The sequence below is a fragment of the Carassius auratus genome, chromosome 27 (assembly GCF_003368295.1).
Source record: "Carassius auratus strain Wakin chromosome 27, ASM336829v1, whole genome shotgun sequence".
Lineage (NCBI taxonomy): Eukaryota > Metazoa > Chordata > Actinopteri > Cypriniformes > Cyprinidae > Carassius > Carassius auratus.
In genome coordinates this window covers 2,616,157-2,636,358 of record NC_039269.1, presented here as the reverse complement: position 1 = coordinate 2,636,358, position 20,202 = coordinate 2,616,157, and the positions used below count along the sequence as shown (strand labels likewise).

Genomic DNA, 20,202 nt, shown 5'->3' with positions numbered 1-20,202 from the left:
CATCTGTTCATTATGTATCATATAAGTTATCTGTAAAATAGCTGTATACTGTATTAACCTTAACTGTGATTTACTACTCTCTAGTTAATGCTAATAGTTATTATAATATACATAAAAAAGTGCAATAGAGTAAAATAAAGTTTCAATAAGATATCAATGGATAATCACATTACCTGAATGGATCAATCGTACAGCAGCCAATAAGGAGTTATGATGATTTACATGTTTTACAAGTTTTGTGGTACAGTATATGTAGTTTTGTAATGTGTTGGGTTGGCGGTCAGTAGAGTTTGCATTTGAAGTCTGATTTGTGTGTGTGTGTGTGTGTAGACCTCAAATGCAAAGAACAAGACCGTCAGCTCTCACAGCAACACACACAATAAACCAAGAATCACTTTGATACTTTGATACTCTGACTTAAAGACTGAGCAAGGATACAAATAAATGCTGGAGGAAGTTGTGGAAGGTCTTGTGCTCTCTGTTTCCCTCTGCTGGACAGACCGTGGAGTGACATATTTAAAAACTCAGATGATGTGCTGAGAATCTTTGCTGAGATCCAGTTCAGGCTGGTTCACAAACATGTGTGCTCTCTGGTTCAGCAGTGTTCATTTCACTTGGATCTGTTTTATCATTTACTCTCCTTGGCAGATTTTCAAGGAAGCATACAAGAATATCTGTAATGGAATAAAAGGCACATAAAATATCAGGAGCTGTAAAATGTATAATATTTTTCATTTAATAATAGTAAGTAACGAAATTCATACTGAAGCTAATATGCTTCACACAGAAATAGATATGTGATTAAATGATTGAACCTTTCAACTTATCTTTTTAAAACTTATTCTTTAGGCCTTCAACCCTGTTCCTGGCAACCCACTTTCCAGCAGACTTTAGCTACAAAAATAGTTTTGTGTGTTACCCTAATCAAACACACTTGGAGCAGCTAATCAAGCCCCTCAAGATTGCTTGATACAGGCAGGTGTGCTGAAGCAGGTTTGAAATAAATTTAGCAGGGCTGAATAGTGCATTCAGCAGGCACGTGCACACATAGACATCAAAGGGGGCTTGAGCAACTGCCCTTTTCTCAGAAATGTCTTGTATATTTTTCTAACACAAACACAAAGTACATAACTACAGCTGCTTGAATCTGCTGCGATGAATCTCAAACACTGTTTTTCGCTTTCAAGTGACAAGTTTCGCGCTCTCCCTTTTGCACCGAGATATTTGGTTCAAAAGTGATTTGTGCATCTGTAGAGGTAGTGGGCGGGACAATTTAGAGATTACAGATTTTCAATCAGAAGAGCTATACGAGATATATGAGATATATGAGATTCATCGCAGCAGATTCAAGCAGCTGTAGTTATGTACTTTGTGTTTGTGTTAGAAAAATATACAAGACATTTCTGAGAAAATATTCTACAAGTGTGCAACTCTCATTTGATGAATTCACGTACTGATTTGCGGATGTTCAACATTTCTCCACGACTTCACATTTCTTGATGCGGGTGTGTAAATGCGTTTTGCACCACATTCACTGCAGCAATTGTATCAAAAATGTCAGCGTACGAGTTTCTAAATGTGTGATTTGTAGAATAGGATTTGTGCACCTGCAATGAAGAATTTGAGAAGGTGTAACTGTTGTGTTGTGTTTGTAGGAGAGAAAAAAAAGTCTACAGGTTTGCAACTCTTAAAACATTTCTCTCTGTGGCTTCAAATTTACTGATACACATGTGTGGCTTTTCTTTACAACTACAAATCGCACTGCCACAGGTGTTCAGTTGTTTTGAATCAAAAATAACTTCATACCCTTTACTTTCTTCCTTTTCTTTCGTGTATTCGTAGATCCGTCTCGATCTGTTCCGCCGACAAAATAAATGCGCAAAAATGAAAGCGCTCTGAAATGTTTAGTCGCGCCTCTGTGAAGTTCTGAAGGCATTGCCCCTGGTAACAGATAGCGTATCCTGCCATCAGGGCCGACCGGCTCAGACCCCTCCCAAATCAACCCAAATCGGCACGTGACTCCTCGGCTTCCGCTAAAGAAAATAGTACGCTCCGTCTCTATGGTTAGAATCCTGTGAGTCCATAGCAACGCTGTTTTTCATGGCAACGATCTGTTATACTCCGCACAGCGGTGTGTTCTCAAGAAATAACAGACCACATTCCCCAGGTGAAAAAAGGGTACTTTAGTGCACAAAAAATACACTTAAGTACAAGAAAGTACATTTGTAGTACATTCATATTTTTTTGTGCTAAAAACAACTGTAAAAATAATACACTATTAATACACTAATTAAAAGTATATTTTTACTTTAGTAGTACTTAAAGTGTGATTAATAAAGTATACTAAATACCATTTATATTTAAAATGTATTTTTAGTGCATATAAATAAGATATACTATTGTAGAATTACATAGAATAGTTTTATTACTGTATTTCTTACAAATACATTTTTAATGCATTAATAATAGTTCATTGTTAGTGTACTTTTAGATATTTTAAATTAAATTATTTCAACAGAAATATGTTAGAAATGTATTCACAAATGTGCTATTTCAGTACACTATATAAATATACTAAATAGCACTAACACTGAAATTTATTTTAAGTGTAATTAGATAGTTAACCTAAATTAATTTAGTTTACAATATATTAGCAATAGGTTAAATTAATTGTGCTACTTAAGTATACTTAAATACACTAAATATTAAATTGATATAGTACACATATTCAGAAGTCTTTTGCATTGAAAAAGCATGCAGCGATCACACCGATTAACAGATGGATTTTCATAACTTGTAGGTGCTTATGCTATACTATAAATGCACTACTATCACATTAAGTATGTTACTTAAAAGTGTCCTTTTGCTATACAAAATTGCAATATGATTGTTTTCCACATTTATTGTCAATAAAAAGAAAACAGATATTTAAATAGTTTAATAATTTCACAGTAACCAAAAATAATTCACTTAACACTGTCTGTGAGCTAATATTTAGAACAGGCATAACAACTGTATTTTTCTGACTGTTTGCTTTGTATTGCATAACATTTTAAGAAAAAAAAAACAAAAAAAAAAAACTTGCAAGCTTGGAGGATAAGCGAATAGAATAGACGTTATTGTCATTGGTACAACAACATTTAGGGTGCTTCCACAGAGCCATACCATTGCACCATACAAAATAAAAGAAAAACGAGGAACAACATATATCCAGATAAGGGAACGAACAGGCTCAGTGAGCAATATGCATATCTCTCATTCATGTGTCAGTTCATATTTAATCTCTCTCTATATTATTTGGGAGTGGAATAACATAGTTTTTGGCTTTTGCTTCTATCAAAACACATTTTCTGTAAAACAGATCAGTGGGAACCGCACATACATTGTTGTAGAACCCAGAAGCTCGTGCAGATACACTACGTAAACAACTTTCAAGCACACCACGAGTAAATGGATATTGGAATAAATTCGTTATTTTTGTTTGATTTTGGCACAAAAAAACTATTCTCGTCGCTTGACAAATGGATGGTTGAGCCACTGGAGTCACTTAGACAATTTCAAACAAAGTCTTAGTACGATTTCTGATCGAGCAAGTTTAAGCCCCTTGGAAGTCAATGGAAGACTTATCCAGCGCTCAGATTACATCATAAATATAATATTTTGTGATGCAATGGTTAATGGAAGTCTTAAGGGTTTAGAACAACACGCGGGTGACTAAATACAAAGAACTTTTAGATTTTTGGGTGAACTAACCCTTTAATAAAATGATTAAACTACAGATTACTGTATGTATCTTATATGAACAAAACATACATTTCTTCTTTACTTTCACATTCCTTTCCCAACAACAACAAAAAATTACCTTTACAGTGTTTTTTTTTTTTTTTAAACAAAACTTTCATTATTGCACTTTCGCCATATTACGGCTCTAACCTCGGACTGTGATGTGCCCGGAAACTAGGATATGACAGTGTCTGCCGAAAAAATAAAATAAAAAAAACATTAGTACATTAGTGCTTTATGAATAGCATTCATAATATCCACCTTATGCTTATAGGATATAAAGCTTGCTAGAATATAGACACACAATGATTTTCTAGGCAAAAAGAGACCTTTTTCACAGTCTGTGTGATCATATCTGTTTTGTAGTAAAGGATGGCTGCATTACTGTCGGCAGTTTTGTGAAGAAAGCTAAACTAGCTGAACTTAGCAATAAATATCAATATATGAAATAGTTTATTCATACTGATGCCCTACCATGCCATCCTCCATTTTATTGTTTAATATTAACTTATCGATGTGATTGTCAGCACTATGAATGAGTAGAAGCAAGCTGCTCCAATACTCCCAGAGAAATAATCAAGATGATTTAGATTTATTTTAATTATTCTTTAAATAAGTTGTTTTGTGATTAACATATGCTTTTGTCTACAGTATGCAGTTAAATTACTCAATCATGCTGGATACAACTCGTTCTTAAGAACTAGTTAAAATTTTTGTTTTGAATGATTAGTATTTCACAAAACACATACAATAACATACCATCTCTTGGGCTGCGCTGGAGGAACCTGAGCTTGTGCTTGCTGTATCGATCCCTCTGTTCACTGAGGATATTAGTTCCTTGACACACTGCACTAAGGTGGGAATTTCTGCAAAAAAAAGAGGATATGTATTTTATATAGTTTAAAATGTACTATAACTAACAGATTTTGAGGACATACCAATTATGACAGTCAAGTTAAACTAAACTGCAGCTTGAGTATATGTCGTTTTCTCTAAAGCCCTATTTGCACGGGATTAGTATTATCTGGGGATGATGAGTGATTTTGAAACTGCCCCCACATTAATTTTGTTATGTGCATTCGCACGGGATATGCAAAGCCAGTGATTTTACTCAAATTTAATGACATAACTCCCGGATAATAGGAATGTCAAGGTTTTGACAGTCCCGTTTCTGCAAATTGTAGCGATATGTCAGCACCCAAAATACTATCAAACACTCCAAAGCAGCTCCATTCTGAAAAGGAAAAAGGCAAAGAAAAGCTACACGGGAAACAAAAACCTTAAAAAATGATATATGACCCGCCAAATTACAGAAATGACTATTTGTAGTGCACTGACAATAGTTTTATATAATTTGTTTGTTAATAAATTAATTAATTAAGACATTGTTGTTTGATAGTTTTACCTGAATGAATTTTGAAATAATTTACTATATTTCAGATCAATTTGTTTGTTTTACTTAATTAACCACCGTGTTTTAACACACACACACACACACACATATACAGTGGGGATATTGGGCACCCCTTGCAGAATCTGTGAAAATATGAGTAATTTTCAAAAAATAAGAGAGATCATACTAAATGCATGTTATTTTTTATTTAGTACTGTCCTGAGTAGGATATTGTACATAAAAGATATTAACATTTAGTCCACAAGACAAAAAAAAAATTGCTGAAATTATTAAAATAACCCCATTCAAAAGTTTGGGAACCCTTGGTTCTTAATACTCTGTGTGGTCACCTGATGATCCTCGACTGTCTTTCTGTTTTGTGATGGTTGTGCATGAGTCCCTTGTTTGTTGGTTCAATACGAATACATGTACTGCTCCACTCCTGATGCACACCACAGGTAATACGTGTAAAAACACATCGTAAGTGGGGTACGAACAAGGTGCCAAACGCCACAGTTGAGATTTCTAGAGGTGTCGAAAAGATTTCTATTAAAAAAGTTATGAAGAAAGATGGCTGCTTAGAATGATTACAAAGATTGTAAATGCTTAATGCACAGAATCTATCTAAAGAAATGAAATACAGTACAACCACTTTTTACTGCTTTAAATACAAATTAAGTCAATAGAAAATTACAATCACACATGTATTATTGTATATATAGTATATGTAAGACATAATTATCCACATAGCATCCCTCAGCACAACTCATTTCAGGTATTTTATACTGTACCTTTCAAAGCTTTCAACACTTCACCACTGACAAATAATGGCTGTTCCACGCTCTCTCCACTTGCCTCAACAGCATCTAAGGTATCCTATATTTAAAACAATAAATACAATTTCAAACAAAAATGATTTGCATGGTAATGTTCTACTTGCAAAAAAAAAAAAAACGCTTTGGAGAACCTGAAAAAATACGATTAAAAATACATTAGAATAACTATAACACAGTCCAAATGGTTTTTTTTTTTGGTGTATGGTCTGAAACGACATACAGTTGGTTGAAAATTCTCTGGGTAATCGAACAAATCCACATTTGTGTCCACGGTTTCGGCTTGAACTTCCTCCTCACTATGTAACGGAATGGTTCTGCGTGGATCAGAGTGGAGTGGTTTCCTCAGTGTATCCTTCAGCTGAGTGAGGATCCTCTCATTTGCAACCTTTTTTTGTTTCTGAACCAAAGTCAAGAAGAAATAAAAACTCAGTTATATACAACATAAAAAACAGCGACAACTGAACATCTGTATATAGTCTATAAACAAAAAACATTTAAACAATACCATAGATCTTATAATTTGTATTATCTGCCTAAACATTACTTTTAAAAATACATTAGGTTGACTACGCAGTCCAAAATTTGTGTTCATTGCTTAGGGTTTGAAACGACATACGGTTGATTGAGAATTCCCTGGGTAATTGAACAAATCCACGTTTGTGTCCACCGTTTCAGATTCAACTTCCTCCTCACTATGTAATGGATTGGTTCTGCATGGAGTGGAGTGGGGTGGTTTCCTCAGTGTATCCTTCAACTGAGTGAGGATCCTCTCTTTTGCAACTTTTTTTTGTCTCTGGACCAAATAAAAACTCAGTTATATACAACATACAAAACAACTATCATTAGTACAAAACAACTAACATAAATCATTATGGTAATTTAATTTATATGCATTCTACATCATTTTTATTTAAAAAATCAGATGTACTATATCACTCTGCCTTTCGTTTCATTACAGATGTAGGCAGTTAGGACTCACCACTGCACTCTGTATGAAACTGTACAATGGCCTTTCCTCTTTCTCTTAGAAGAAAATTCCATCTGTTAATTTTTACTTTTAAAGCACTAATGGGTAAATTACCCCTTTACATTTCAAATTTACTTATTTAACAAAATAGTGTTTATAGGACAAGGTCATCAAAAAAACTGTTATTAGTTATTCCATTAACAAAAAAAGAACTTGGAAAAAAGCTTTTTCATTGTATGCACCAAGTGTCTGGAATGAACTTCAAAACACCTTGAATTTAGAATCACTTCAATCTATTAGTACTTTTAAAACCTCTTAAAGACATCTCTGAATGAACGCTGTACTTGTTTTAACTAGGTACTATTTAAAGGGGGGGGGGGGGGGTGAAATGCTATTTCATGCATACTGAGTTTTTTATACTGTTAAAGAGTTGGATTCCCATGCTAAACATGGACAAAGTTTCAAAAATTAAGTTGTACATTTGAAGGAGTATTTCTGTTCCAAAAATACTACTTCCTGTTTGTCACAAGTTTCGGAAAGTTTTTTTTCGAGTATGGCTCTGTGTGACGTTAGATGGAGTGGAATTTCCTGATATGGGTCTTAAGGCACTTCTGCCGGAAGAGCGCGCGCTCCCGTATAGCAGAGCACTGAGAGGCTGAGCACAGACTCACTGATCAGAGCGAGAGCGTCGCGAAATAAAAAAAGGAGTGTGTTTTTGGTTGCCAGGGCAAGACAACCCTGCACAGATTACCAAAAGAGAAACAGCATTAAGGGACCAGTGGATTTAGTTTTATTTTTACAGAGCATCAACAGAGTTGTGCAAGTGTTTTTGTTTGTTCCCTGCATTTCGAAGATGCTTGTCATACAAACAAGGCCCAGTTTGACGACGGATTTGCGTATAGTTTATTTCTTAAGGATGATGCAATCCCAACGAAAAAGGGTCACGATCGTGTGTTGGAACCGCAGGCGGTGAGTAAAACTGCTTCAAATATCTCTGCCTCCTTGTTAGTGCGTCTGCCTCCCATACCGGAGACAAGGGTTCGAGCCCCGCTCGGAGCGAGTCATTGCTGCTGCTGCTCCCATTCAGTTTCAGCCTCGGGATCTGATTCTGGATCATAAATATACGCTGAATCTGACTGTTAGCCATGATTTGTTTTGGATGATGTTTTTTTCCTCAAGGTAATGCCACAGCTTCCAAACACACTCAACACAAAAGCCTACTCGCGCTCGTGATTCTTTAGCTCCGCCCACACGTCACGCCTCCAGTCGGTCGTGTTTTTCCAGGAAAAATCGGTACAGACTATCTTTCTCTTATGAATATAATAAAACTAAAGACTTTTTGGAGTTATGAATGATGCAGTACTACTCTATAGGTACTCAAGATTAACAGGATATTGAGTGAAAACGAGCATTTCACCCCCCCTTTAAATTATATGTTTGTTTTTACTTAAGTTAAATGTGTATTGTATACATAGAGCTTTGCTGTGTATTGTAATTTTTGTCCTGTTTTTTTTTTAATGTTTTTAATTTGCAACTTTTTTGGCCGCCTGTCTGTCTTGGCCAGGACTCCCTGTGAGAAGAGTTATTAAACTCAATTGGACTTTTCTTGTTAAATAAAGGTTAAAAAAAACGAAGGGCCAACAGGACATCTGTATACAAACCACTGATATTTAAACAATACCATACATCTTTCATTTTTTTATATCTCTTTAATAATCATTAAGAGGCCATTTTATCCTAGGACTGCAAAATCATAAACATTAGGGCAATTATATATTAGTTAAAAAATATATTTCTTTGAGCAATATTACAGTAAAAATACTTACTTTTGCTTTTTCATATTGTCGCTTCATCTCAATGTCTGTTTCGTCATCAGAACTTTCTAAAGTGTTTTTTTTTCTAGAACAAAGACAAAAACACATTGCACAGCATTCTTAATTAGGGATGCACGATATTGGATTTTGGCCGATATTCGATATGCCGATATTTTCAAAATAATTTTGGCCGATGCCGATACCGATATCGATATATATACAAATATATACTGATATATTTAAACTTTAATTTTACTGAAGAGAAATCCATGTATCTCTTCTGTACTGATTCTACCATAAATTTATTATTTTACAAATGTAGACAGACATTCACATCTGAAAAACAGGTCAATTATTTCACTTGGAGAATATCGGTTTGGCTCATCGGCAGAAATATTCATATCGGCCGATACCGATAATGGTCATTTTAAGCTTTTATCGGCCGATACCGATATTGTGCCGATATTATCGTGCATCCATATTCTTAATACATTTTCACTTGCAAACAAAAAACTTGAGTTTGCATTTTAGAAACAAAACCGTGATTGTATTTTAAAAAATCAAATGTAAAAAGCATTCCTTGTCCTTTAGCCTACGTTACAACCCCTCCCTTATGGCAAAGAGGGGCCAGCTTTCTGAAACGTTTCTGTGTCATAGCAAGACAGACAAGGGGATATTAACGTTATATATATATATATATATATATATATATATATATATATATATATATATATATATATATATATATATATATATATAAAAATAATAATAATGTCATGTTGTAATAAAGTTATCTGGCTGCAGCATCTTTAAGTCAAGCGGCACACTCATTTTGACTGTCATTTTAACATGTGAACCAAAATTACTCAAGATGAATTAAGTATTTATCCAACTTACTGAACAAACGTCAGTACTAAACTGCATTTAATCATTAATATTTCGTGCAAGATATCAAATTCAACAACTTATAGTACTCTTGGTGGAGCGCTGACGTTAGCTCCTGCTGCCTTGACGTTCGCCATCTTCTCATACATTTCGCGCCAGTGTAACGGACTGTGGCCCAATTGTGATTGGCTGAAATTGTTATAGACGTCTGATTGGCCACGACTTATTTAAAAAATAAAATAAAAACTTTTGATTTGAGGATAAAGCCCGCTCAGAGTGTCACAAACTATTCAATGGTGATGTGTGTCAGTTTTTTTTAAAGCATAAAATATATTTGAGAATCGTAATCAACCAGATATAAAGAACATGTACTTGATGATTTGAGACACCCATCAAAGGCCACGAAATATCGACGGATAACAGAATCTGAGGTAAAAAAATAAATTCCTTCTAGGTTTAACGACAACGTATTATTATTATTTTAAGGCTAACAGTGCATTGTTTATTACAGAATAATTTTAAGTGCCGAGACCGAGGGAGTTACAAGAAGTATATCAATTGCCCATCCTCCCACAAAGAAAAGAGACGAGTCTTAACGGAGGTATGCAACATTATGTCATTTGACAAAAACAGTTATGGATACGTTTATCAGTGATTCATATTAGAATAACTTATAGGGAACGCGGTAATGTGTGACGTTAGCCTAGACTGCACCAGTTTTGTGATTTTGTTCGTTCCGATGACAAATCATCCCTTGAGGCTTTACCATATTTGTCTTGGTGACTGTATATTCATCTATAATCCAGCCAGAATCACTAAATCATAATTTAAATCTTTGTATGTTCTTCAGATATTTTCATAGTGTAGCCTAAGCCAAATAAAATTTCATTCTAGAAGTGAGAGCTGTCATGAGGCTCAAACTCTGAGCTCCCTTATATAGCTTATATTTTCCCTGCTGTCCTGTATGTGTATGTGATAAAGATACATGAAAAATTGCTTGTAATAAACACACCCATGTCTCCTAATGCTGTTGTATGACTCATTACAGCCTGACAGTAAAGCAGCCTGGAGACAGTCCCACTTAGTCCAAATGATGGAATTACCCTCCACGTCAGACCAAGACAGACCTTGGACTCACATAAGTGGGGACCAACCTGATATAAAAATGCTAACAGAATTACAGGTAATAATTAATGTGAACATTGACCAATTTGTATTAATAAAACTTCTAATAAAGAAGTTACTGTGTCAACACCAGCTTATACATAAGTCAATGAATTTAATACTTTGAAGTAAACACTCGTTGCATTATCCATTCATGATAGGTTTATGCAAATTTAAATTCATTATTAATTTATAAGTTTACAAGGTGAATAACTTCCAGTTGTTCAGCAGTTAATGGCTATTACTCATTATTTGATATTTTTTATGCAAAACTTTTGTAACTTTTTTGATGTAATTTGATGGATCTTCAATGCAATGCAGATACAGTTTAACAAACACTTTATAGTTAATTGGCATATATTTCTGACCTCATCCAAATTAATACGCCAGCACGGACACTGGGGTCAGAGGGCCAGCTCCAGCTTGTAGTCCCCAAGTCGAGCCTTAAGACTCGGGGGGGGACAGGGCCTTTTCTGTGGTTGGATCTAAACTCTGGAACGGCCTGCCCCTCCATGTCCGAACTGCCCCTACAGTCGAGTGTTTTAAGCCTCGTCTAAAGACACAATTTCATTATTTTGCTTTTAATTCTGCCTAAGTTATGTCGTCCACTGTGGTTTTTATCCTTTTTTTATATTTTATATATTTTTAAACTTGATGTTCTTATTTTGTTTAATTGATTTTATATTAATTGTTTTCTATTATGAGTCTTTGCAGCACTTTCAAAACTTTGTGTTTGTAATATGTGATATAGAAATAAAAGGAAAAATTAAAAAATTAAAGAAAAATAAAAAATGGATTGGATTTCATCAGTGGACAAAGACATCTATCCCATTATTCATTGCAAAACTACTCTAATTCTGTCTGGTTGCATATTGTAAGTTAACTATCTTAAACTATTTTAAAAAACACATGTTTATAACTAATGTTTTTTTTATGTATGGCAGGACATATACTGGACATTGGAGATCAACCAAGCCATGTAATAAAATAAGTTAATAAAATAAGAACGTCCCCAGTTAGTTAATGACTTGCATCAAGAGTCTTTCCCCCTGAAATTTAGAAATCTAAATTGGTGAATCTAGAAGAAATCTACAGATGCAAACAGTTGGAGGATAGGCTACACTCTAAAAAAATGTAGTAAATCTGAGTAACTGCATCTGTACATTAATAAATAAAACTGAGTAGAAATAAGTTAACATTAAAAATAACAATATTTATAAATTAACGTTTTAATTATGAACTTTTTTTTTTTCCTCTTAACCTTTATAAAATAGTATTCCAAACAACCACAAATACATACATGACATTGGCTTTTATTTAATTTTATTTAATTTTTACTCAATTATTTTGGTAAGTTTTATTCAAACAATCAAGTAAGATTTCAGAGATTTTATTAAGTTAATTAAGTTAAATATTTACTAAGCCACAGAATATTTTTTGAGTGTAGTAGGTTTAAAACAAACTCCATCTAAATGTGGATTTTGAAGGTTTTATTTGATGATGGTGATGATACAGTCCTCCCTCAAATGTGAAACTAAGTCCTTGTCAGTCACCATCAGTTATTGTGTATGTGTACATGCATAGCAATAATAATATTAATGTATTTGATTAAAACATTAAGGCAATTCAGTATTCTGATGCTTAGTTGTGTGAAGCTAAAAAGTTATTTTGCTTGTGAAACAAAAAGTATTTAAACAATTAATTTTAATCATGCTTGCAGTGCAGGGCCAGGCAGGCAGCATAATGCAAAGTTAACAAAATAGCAGCAACAACCTTCATCAGTTTAGAGTGAATATTTGTGTTAATTTAAAAGTGTTATGTGTTCTGATAAAACCAAAATAACTAAAATGATGTAGTGCCTTGTGCAAAAAAAATAAACAAATTATTAGTAAAACACACCCCTCTGCTTGATGCAGTTAGTTTGGTTATTCTAAATATATACTTGAAGCTAGTAGCATAGAAAATGTTTTCAAAACATGCACATTGTGGGATGGTTTCCTTTGCTGCTCTATAAACCTAGTGAATACTAAGGAGACCATGGTTTCTGTGTGAACTGATTATTTTGTAGACATCTTTTGAAAATTAGAGTTTGAGGAAGATAAAATTAATTAACTTTTTTAATTATTTTTTTTTAAAAAGGAAGTCAGTTTTGCGTTAATATATATACTTTTTTGTTTCAAAAAAGTGCCCTTTATTTCACTTGAGCCCCTGCCCCTCAGAATGTCTGTGCACGTCCCTGGCATTCAGGTCAAGTCAGGTAGATCGGATTTCCAAGTTGAACACACAGAAATGGCACATCAAAGTTGTTATTACGAATGGGAAAAAAAAATGTAATCCCAAGTTTTCATGTTCGGGGCGTGTCAGAGAAAAACGTGTCAAATGGAACGGATGTAGACAAAGTTTATAGGCCTACATATTCAGTGTCTGTATTCTCTTTTTTTAAACTGAATGTACAATAAAGCCATATTGTATACAAGTTACATACTAGAATGAATAGAATGTAGTGATTCAGTTTACATCACCTTCATAAATTGAATAAAAAATGAAAAAAGCAACAAAGAAAAAATATGCATTCTTTATTCATAATTTTTAGATACAGAGTTTTTTTATGAATTTTATGTAAAAGTTGAATCTCCCTCTTGTTCTGACCAAAGTGATTTAAACGAGTCCCTTGACAACTCATATACGAACGTCCCAGGAGGACTTGAATGCAGATGTATGTTCTAGCAATATAAATGTAGGCTAAATATAACTTTTAAATAGATGTCGACGAGGAGTTAATGGGGGAAAAAAACATAACACCAGTACTTCCTGTGAGTGTGTGTTACCCTGAAAAACAAAATATCCTCCTGAGAACCAGAAAAATGTATTTCAGTTTCATATGGCACTGGGCTATATTTGTCTGGTGTCTTTTCAGTGGCAAATAAATGGATCAATGAGTTTGGACAGGAGTTCAGGTGACCCTCTTCTTTGTCATACTGGGAGTGGAAGACACTGACACGATGGAGAAAGGATAATTCATAAGTGTTATCTGTAGTACCACAGAAGTATTTATCTGTTATATTTATTAAGTGTCATAGTAACATTTATGACTGTTTAGGTAATGTTAATAATAATTGTAATATACAATTTAAAAAGTTCAATAGATTAAAATATAATAAGTTTAAAATAAGTTTCATCAAGATTTCAATGGATAATAACATTACTTGAGTGAATTAGTCAAAAGTCAGTTAGGAGATATTCCTGTAAATAAAATGTGTGTGTGTGTGTTTGTTTGTGTCTCACCCTGAAAAACAAGGCTGTCAACATACTTCAGTGTCTTCATGCATGCACAACTTACATATATGACATATTAAACCCACACATTATGTATGTATGTTAAACCAATAATTATGAACTACTTCAGTTATTATTCAATTCAATTTTTTAGAATATACTTTTGTAAACTGCGTATAATCACTTCTAATACAAACAGTGACTGTTTGTAATCAGTATTGATCATGGGCTCAGTAACTCACAGAAAACATAATGTAATCATTAATTTTACTTTTAGTTTCTGCATTAGTCATAAATCAGACTTACAGTACATGATTGATGACACAGCATCCTGCAGCAATAAAACAAAAAGAACGCTATGCCAGTAAAGTTTGTTGTTAAGCAACATTAGAACAGCTCTTGATAATCAGCAATGATAAGATATCATATTTCACTAAGTCACATTTATGTTCTGTTTTGAGGACCTTAATGTTGATTATGTCCTTCTTTTGGTCCCTTTTTTGTCTTTGATTAGTTTCTTTGGTTGTTTTAGTTACTATTATGCACCTATTTGTTTACCTAGTTACTCAATTATTAACTGATTAGCAAATTTGTTTTTTATTTTAAATTGTAGTTTGTTCTTGTCTGTGCTATACTGATTTAATGTGATGTTGTTAGATTGCTGAGACATTGTTCTCCGGTGCTCCTAGGTGTTTTTAAATTGAAAGTAAAAATCACTGCTGCGATTAGGTTCTGCCTCTATGTCAACACGTGAGAGCTCACCCTTTTAAAGTTTCGCTTTTGTTTTTGATCAGATAGAAGCAGTACCCAGAAACTATAAGGTGGGCAGATACAGGTGTGTCTCTGAAAATATTTATAAATGGTCTGTATTTAAGCTCCATTTCACTTCAAGGTATACACACAGAAGTTGTGATTTGAGATTCTGAATGTTTGATAATGGTTGCAAGGGAATTTACATTTGTGGTGTGTATTTGGACGGTCTGTGCTGCCGGGCATGAATTCTTCTCATCAACAGGTTATAATTTGTATTTCAATTCAATATCAATTCATTGGTTTTGATTTGTTTTTTAATTGTTATTCATTTAAAGTTATAGTATTTTGTCCTTCAATGTTTTTAAACTGTTGCCACGACAAATTAATTGTATGTATTAATTTGTGGGACTTTACATCAAAATAATTTAACAAATCTTGCTGTATTTGATGCAGTTATACAAAACATTGTAGTTACTTGTATAGATTTTTTAAATTCCATTATTGACTCTCTCTTTGATTTGTTACTTAATAAACATTTTTCATTATACCTCTAGAGAACAGAAAAATACATATCAAATGCTTTTTGACATTTAAGTGCAGATACTTTAAGTGCTTTAAGATGCTTTAAGACTTTAAGTGCAGAGGGTGGGAAGTCGTGGCCTAGTGGTTAGAGAGTTTGACTCCTAACCCTAGGGTTGTGGGTTTAAGTCTCGGGCTTCGGGTGCCCTTGAGCAAGGCACCGAACCCCCAACTGCTCTGTGTGTGTGCACTTTGGCCCATACTTGGCTGTATTTCACTTTTTTCACTTTATACTGTAGATCAAATTGCACAGCTTGTTGAGAAGAAGAAAGACCTTCTGACGAGCTTTAGTCAATACATAGATGCTGAAGAAAAGAATATAGCGAAAATGAAGAGGTGAAACACTTAGTTCTAGGATTATGTCATTATTATTATTTTTTAACAATACAACTTCTGATGAATCCCTCTCTTCAATACAGTGTTTATCTGAATCTTCTGCTTTCATACTCTGACCCTGTGAACCATGAGAAAATCATGAGAGACCCTGTGGCAGCTTACAAACACCTCAGACAATTGAGAGATGAATTAATAAATATTGTAAACCACATTCGACCGAGTTTTTATCAGTGTAATGAGTATCAGGATGAATTGGACTTCCTAGAGATCCCACAGCCAGAGGACATAGATGGTGCAGCGTTAGGACTGATCAGACTGCAAGAGATCTACAAACTCTACCCAGAAGACATCATGAAGGGTGAATAGTCCACAGTATTGCACCAGTGCAGTTTCACTGAGAGTGTTTCACTTTTGTTTCCTTTCAGAAAACAGCTTTCATCTGTTTTGATTTCACAGAAATGGCATTAAGTGCAGATGAAGCTTACCATGTTGGGTTGGTTGCTTATAACGAGGACAAATTCCAGCATGCCTTTCTCTGGTTTCTGTACAGTCTGGATACATTAACAGAATACTCAGCCATTACTGAGAAAAAGTTGTTACAGTCTCTTATTTCCTCAGCCTATTATTTTGGCAGCTTGTCTGTGGCAATCTACCTCAACCAACAGCTTCTAAATATTGGTGAGGCCATGCATGGTGACCTTAAGTTAATACTAATAATAATACTTATATTTTTATATTTTAGGCCAGATATAAAAATCTGTGATTCCTAAACATTTGCCTTAGATCCAACTAATGATGAAGTCAGAGCTCAGCTGAACAGACTCCTTTACTCACATAGAACTTCAAATGCTGACATATTCACACTGAACACAGAGTCAAGTAAATATGAGAGGCTGTGCAGAGGAGAGGTTGATGAGCGGGCAAGTGCATTGTTTTAAATTCAAATCATTACTTGACATGACATTTTAAATAATGTAATTCTTTGTGTATTCAATGAAAGTTGATTACATTTTATAAAATCAGACCTCCAGGAGGCAGAGGGCGCTGTCCTGTAGGTACAGCACAGGTGGAGGAAACCCCAGACTGATGTATGCTCCAGTGAAAGAGGAAGTGGAGTGGGACGAGCCTCTAATCATCAGATATCATGACATTATTTCAGACACAGAGATAGAGATCTTGAAGAATATCTCCATACCTCAAGTGAATGTCTAACACATACATAAAATAATAAAAAAATATGTTGATGAGGTTTTTATTATTATTCAATGGGCAAAAGTATGCGGACAGTGACGGCCTACTTACATTCTAGACTGGTGGTTTTCAAGCTTTTTATATGATACCGCCTACTAAAATATAGCTATTTATAAATATATGTAAAATATCTGAGGAAAAAATTACCTTAATTTAGTTAATAATGTATTTTTGACTTTCTCTACTTTTGGTAAAGTTTGAACCCCTTAACAGAATACTAAAATACTATTGAATAAGAGTTGTCACAATCTCTTAGTTCCCTTAGCTTACTGTTCAAGCAGCCTACCTGTGTCAGGTAGCCAGACTTACAGGACAAAAGTAGATGGTCTGGGAACCTTGGCCACTTTGAATAGCCAAGGCCTGCTCAAAGAGGCGATATGATTGAATCACGTTTTGTTTTGGGCCACGTAATGTTCAGGAGCTAGAAATATCATCATAATTACAGACCAGTTTGTAAAACTCTTGGATGTTTTTTCAAGAGTCTACGTGTGAACTTTACATATTTCACAAATTTTGAAAATCCAGCGTTTAGTTGATCCTGATAAGCGCTTATTGCCACAGATGTAAACATGACAGCTTTCTTTTTCCATGAGGGTATTTGGCACCACAACATCTTTGTTTCCAGGCGAAACATTTAGAACATGACATAAGTGTCTCCTGGAACTCCTGTATAATTCAACCAATCTGATGACTTTGACTTTGAAACTCCTGAAGTGTCATCCAAATATCATCCAAAATCAGTGCCTGAATAGTGTCTGAATAGGAGCAAATCTCTCCAAAGCCATGTTCTAGAGGAAGACCTTCCCACTCGAGTGGAAGCTGTTGCTAGTGCTAATGATTTTGAAATTAAATGTGGCATTTGGGTGTTCACATACTTTTGTCCATACTATTTACTACATAATTCTGTACTTGACAGTTCATTTCTACATGTGTCCTAGCTTTCTAGATCGAAGGTTTATCAAGATGGATGGAGTGCAGTCTCTCAACACCGTGTTTCTCAAAGGTTTAATAAATATATCTCCTCATTAATGAGATAGTTTACCCCAAATATAAAATCAACATAATTTAAGATGTTAAGTAAATAATTTTTTATTTGATTACCAAAAACATGGTCATGCACTTATTATGCAAAGAAAAATTACCACTATATTTTCAGTGTTTTTCTACAAGATGACCCTTTGTCTGCTCGAGTCAGTCAGAGGATTGCAGATGCTACTGGACTTTCCATTGAAACAGCTGAACCACTGCTTGTACGTAATATTATAAGAAAGAAAAGCGATCATGCATTTCCCCACCAGCTGTGTCTTACAGTTAACTTGGACATACTACTTTGCCCACTATCTAGAAAGAAAGAAAGAAAGCTCAAATATTAATTTGCTAACACTATATGTTGCTAAGGAGTGATATACCTTTGGAAGTCTAATATTTATTATAAAATTACATTTAACAGATTTATCACACTTGAGTTCTTCCAGTAAGTGCATTAAACATGTGACACATTGTTTATAAACAGTTGAGCTTTACTTCAGTCATTTTCATTTCAATAGTGATGCATGAGTGATGTAATATTTTTTTTCAGGTTCAGAATTATGGCATTGGTGGCAGATTTGAACCACATTATGATGCACTGGTAAGTTCACTATGCAACGATCATAAAGTAAATTTGTAGAACAATTCATCATATACATTTCTAATGAGTCTTTAGAATGGCAGGTTAATTTGCTAACACTATATGTTGCCACTTTATTAAGTAATAATAACTGACTAAATAAATGCAAAGTTGCAAACATATGTTTGTTTGTCCTCACAGGAGACAGGAGAGAATGACAGGATTGCTACATTCCTAATTTATGTAAGTTGACAGCGTGAGTGTAGCTTTCAGAAAAACTGACTTGAAGTATTTCCATAGCTATTCCTATTAATTTTACCTGTGTGGAAAAATAAAAAAAAAGTCACGTGCTCTTGTTTTAGATGAGTGATGTGGAGATAGGGGGTGCCACCGTCTTCCCTGGCATCGGAGTTGCAGTGCAGCCAGTAAAGGTAAATGTTACATTTACACAGTATATACAGATAATTACTGAAATGATAAAAGTAAGCAACATCATTTAAGCATCCTCTCTGTGCTCATTCAGGGTTCAGCCGTTTTTTGGTACAACCTCTATAAGAATGGTGAACTGGATTTGAATGCATACCATGCTGGATGCCCTGTGTTATTGGGTAACAAATGGGGTAGGTTTTTTTTGTTCTGTATTTCAGGTCTAAGATATAACTGGCAGATTTTTTATTATATTATTTTGGAACGCTGCCTGATTTAATTACACATTGATTGTGTATTTTCAAAATATATCTAAATAAGGCAATAAACATTAATATATTCTCTATGTAGCTTTATCAGTACAGTTGCTTATAGTAAATAACTATTGTTTATTATTTATTTTTTATCTATTCAGTAGTGTCCTTGCATTAAACATTTATATTCGGAGTGAACAGGTTTTCATAACTGTTGTTGTGTTCGAGAAGAAAAACAATCTGGTCACAAATCATTTAAAAAAGAAAGCTATGTATGGAGGCAACTGAAAGCTGAGCATAATGTTGAATGTAAAAATGATTTATTTATTTTTTTTTATATTGACTTTTTTTTCAGTGGCTAACAAATGGATCCATGAATTTGGACAGGAATTCAGGAGGCCCTGTTCTTTGTCAGAATGGGAGTGAAAGACTCCAGAAATCATATAGAAATCACATGATATTTACACATGTATCATTTATATGTACCACAGATAATTTATGTGAAAGTTGTACTCTGTACTATATGTTATGTTTATGTATCATAAAAGTTGATAATGTAGACAGGATCTGTACCATGAATTTGTAATATATTGGTCAAAACCATTCTTTTGACACAGATGAGTCAGTGTCTTTAGGTCTCTGATCACAAACTCTGGTCCATGTGACATCTCCACCGTTCTATTTGTACTCTTGTATGTGACACATATGGTTTGGCCATTGATTGCAAATTAGTTGCAGGCCTCGGACTTTAGGCCTCTGAAGTAGAAGGAAAGACGGAGAAAAGAACAGATGTTATATTCTGTAAAAGAATGAGATTTAAAAAAAAAAACAATTAGCCTGTAATATACACAAATTTGCAGCTGTGCAATAAATCAT

General features: G+C 34.2%; 1 protein-coding gene across 1 annotated transcript; it reads left to right on the top strand.

The window, feature by feature from the left end:
* Positions 1-14,932: 14,932 nt before the first annotated feature.
* On the top strand, positions 14,933-20,202 carry LOC113046339 (prolyl 4-hydroxylase subunit alpha-1-like). Its single transcript, XM_026207228.1, has 13 exons — positions 14,933-15,133; positions 15,690-15,786; positions 15,870-16,144; positions 16,243-16,464; positions 16,570-16,706; positions 16,810-16,986; positions 17,976-18,040; positions 18,194-18,287; positions 18,617-18,667; positions 18,848-18,889; positions 19,009-19,077; positions 19,170-19,266; positions 19,682-20,202. Exons 1-13 carry the CDS (start codon positions 15,055-15,057, stop codon positions 19,750-19,752), a joined length of 1,476 nt encoding a protein of 491 aa, XP_026063013.1. The 5' UTR covers positions 14,933-15,054; the 3' UTR covers positions 19,753-20,202.

Bases quoted from the DNA above. Each gene is read 5' to 3' on its own strand.
- LOC113046339 (XM_026207228.1), top strand. From the start codon at position 15,055: ATGGTTGCAAGGGAATTTACATTTGTGGTGTGTATTTGGACGGTCTGT. The intron at 16,987-17,975 runs GTGAATGTCTAA...CATGTGTCCTAG, and splicing joins AGAATATCTCCATACCTCAA to CTTTCTAGATCGAAGGTTTA. The intron at 18,288-18,616 runs GTACGTAATATT...ATTTTTTTTCAG, and splicing joins AAACAGCTGAACCACTGCTT to GTTCAGAATTATGGCATTGG.